Genomic DNA, 1584 nt, shown 5'->3' with positions numbered 1-1584 from the left:
CTTGTGAAAGATCGGAGCCACATCTTTTACGTACACGAAGTCACGGTACTGCTCGCCGTCGCCGGTCACTTTTAGTGTGCCATTGATTTTGGCTTGCTCCATGAACCACGAAACAACGCCACTGTATGATGAGTGAGGATCTTGACGTGGGCCATACACATTAAAGAAGCGCAGCGCTGTTGATGGAAGACCGGTTTCCGCATTAAATTGCCGCATCAATTTCTCCATCTGGAACTTAGTTGTAGCGTACGGGCAAATTCCACCAGTCGCAAAGTCTTCGCTTAAAGGCAAGTTCTCGGGAAGTGGTATGCCGTATGTAGCAGCAGAAGATGCAGCAACTACACGCTTAACTCCGTTCTTTACAGACCAGTCAAGAACTTTACGTGATCCTTCCACATTAATGCGCTCGTACTTCTCTGGTAGCCTGGTGCTTTCTTCTACTGAAATTGCGGCAGCAAGATGCACCACGTAATCGATCTGTGCAGTTCACAACGTCAGCGATCCATCTAAGCCCAATTACTTCGCAAAGATATGCAGAATTTGACTGACCTCATGAATAATGTAACTAAAATCGTCCACTATTGTGATGTCTTTGACCAGTACGGCGGCCGCTCCGCGATTAAAGTTTTTCCCGTTGCTCATGTCGTCGTACACCACCACCTATAGCAAATTAAAAATCTTGTCAAATGATGTAACGCAGCCGTGTTTAAATTTTCAACCTCAAAATTATTGGCTAGAAGGTCTTCTACCACGTGGCTGCCGATAAATCCTAAGCCACCCGTAACAAGCACTACAGGTTTGACGGACGCAAAGTTGCGAAAGACTGGTGTCGTGGCGTTGCGGCTACCACTTGTCTTGTAATAAGCTCCGCCAAAAAGTGCGCCCACTGCGAAGATGGCGAAAGCGCCTACATAAACGTACAACTTGGGCAACAAAAGCCAGCTCGTCTCAGGTCGACCATTGCGGCCGAAACGCGTGGGCAACATCGAGCCTTTTAAGATATTTAATGCGACGTATCGCACCCTAATATTTGGCATAAAATTTAGCTCAACGATCTATGAATTTGGACCTCACGACGGACGCATCAAAGTTAAAGTTTGCCGATATTTGGAGATCCCCAAAATCAATGAATTGTCTGCTTGCAGCTGCGATTTACCACAAGGAGCTGCAAAGATGCATCTTTCGTGCTGAACAGCAAAAATTATCTACAATGCTGATCTCAAATTCTTTTTAAGCTGATTCCAAAGTTTAAGTATGTGATGAGGAGGACTTAGTGCTCTCTAACGCATGATGTATATTCACTCAGTCTCACTTCTGACTTACTGACTATTGATCATGGTTTTTCTTAAGGTATTGATCACGCAATGGGTTCGCTTCCGTGTCCATCAGGAACTCAAAGACATAGCAGTATTTGTCGATCAAATATTTGTCATCAATTTCTGAACATTGCATATTTATTTGCTGGCATCATGCTTCTACATACGCAAGTTGTTGTAAAAAAAATTCGCCTTTGCTTGTGATCTCAAGATCATTCTTGAAAAAGCGAACTGGTCGTCGTGTTTTGTTGCTGTTGGACAACGCCTA

General features: G+C 44.3%; 1 protein-coding gene across 1 annotated transcript in view; it reads right to left on the bottom strand.

Annotated features, from left to right (window-relative positions):
• PHALS_13136 (udp-glucose 4) overlaps window positions 1-986 on the bottom strand; it is a gene marked incomplete at both ends in the record, with an annotated part of 1001 nt that extends 15 nt beyond the window's left edge. The window contains 4 exons of the mRNA XM_024728831.1: window positions 1-477; window positions 550-660; window positions 720-849; window positions 922-986. The exon at window positions 1-477 is cut by the window's left edge and continues 15 nt beyond it. Of these exons, the coding sequence (XP_024579269.1) occupies window positions 1-477; window positions 550-660; window positions 720-849; window positions 922-986 (783 nt within the window). The remainder of the gene's footprint in view (window positions 478-549; window positions 661-719; window positions 850-921) is intronic.
• Between the last annotated feature and the right edge of the window lie 598 nt (window positions 987-1584).

The sequence above is a fragment of the Plasmopara halstedii genome (genome assembly GCF_900000015.1).
Source record: "Plasmopara halstedii genome assembly, contig: Scaffold_650, whole genome shotgun sequence".
NCBI lineage: Eukaryota > Oomycota > Peronosporomycetes > Peronosporales > Peronosporaceae > Plasmopara > Plasmopara halstedii.
This window is presented reverse-complemented; position numbering and strand designations above follow the sequence as displayed.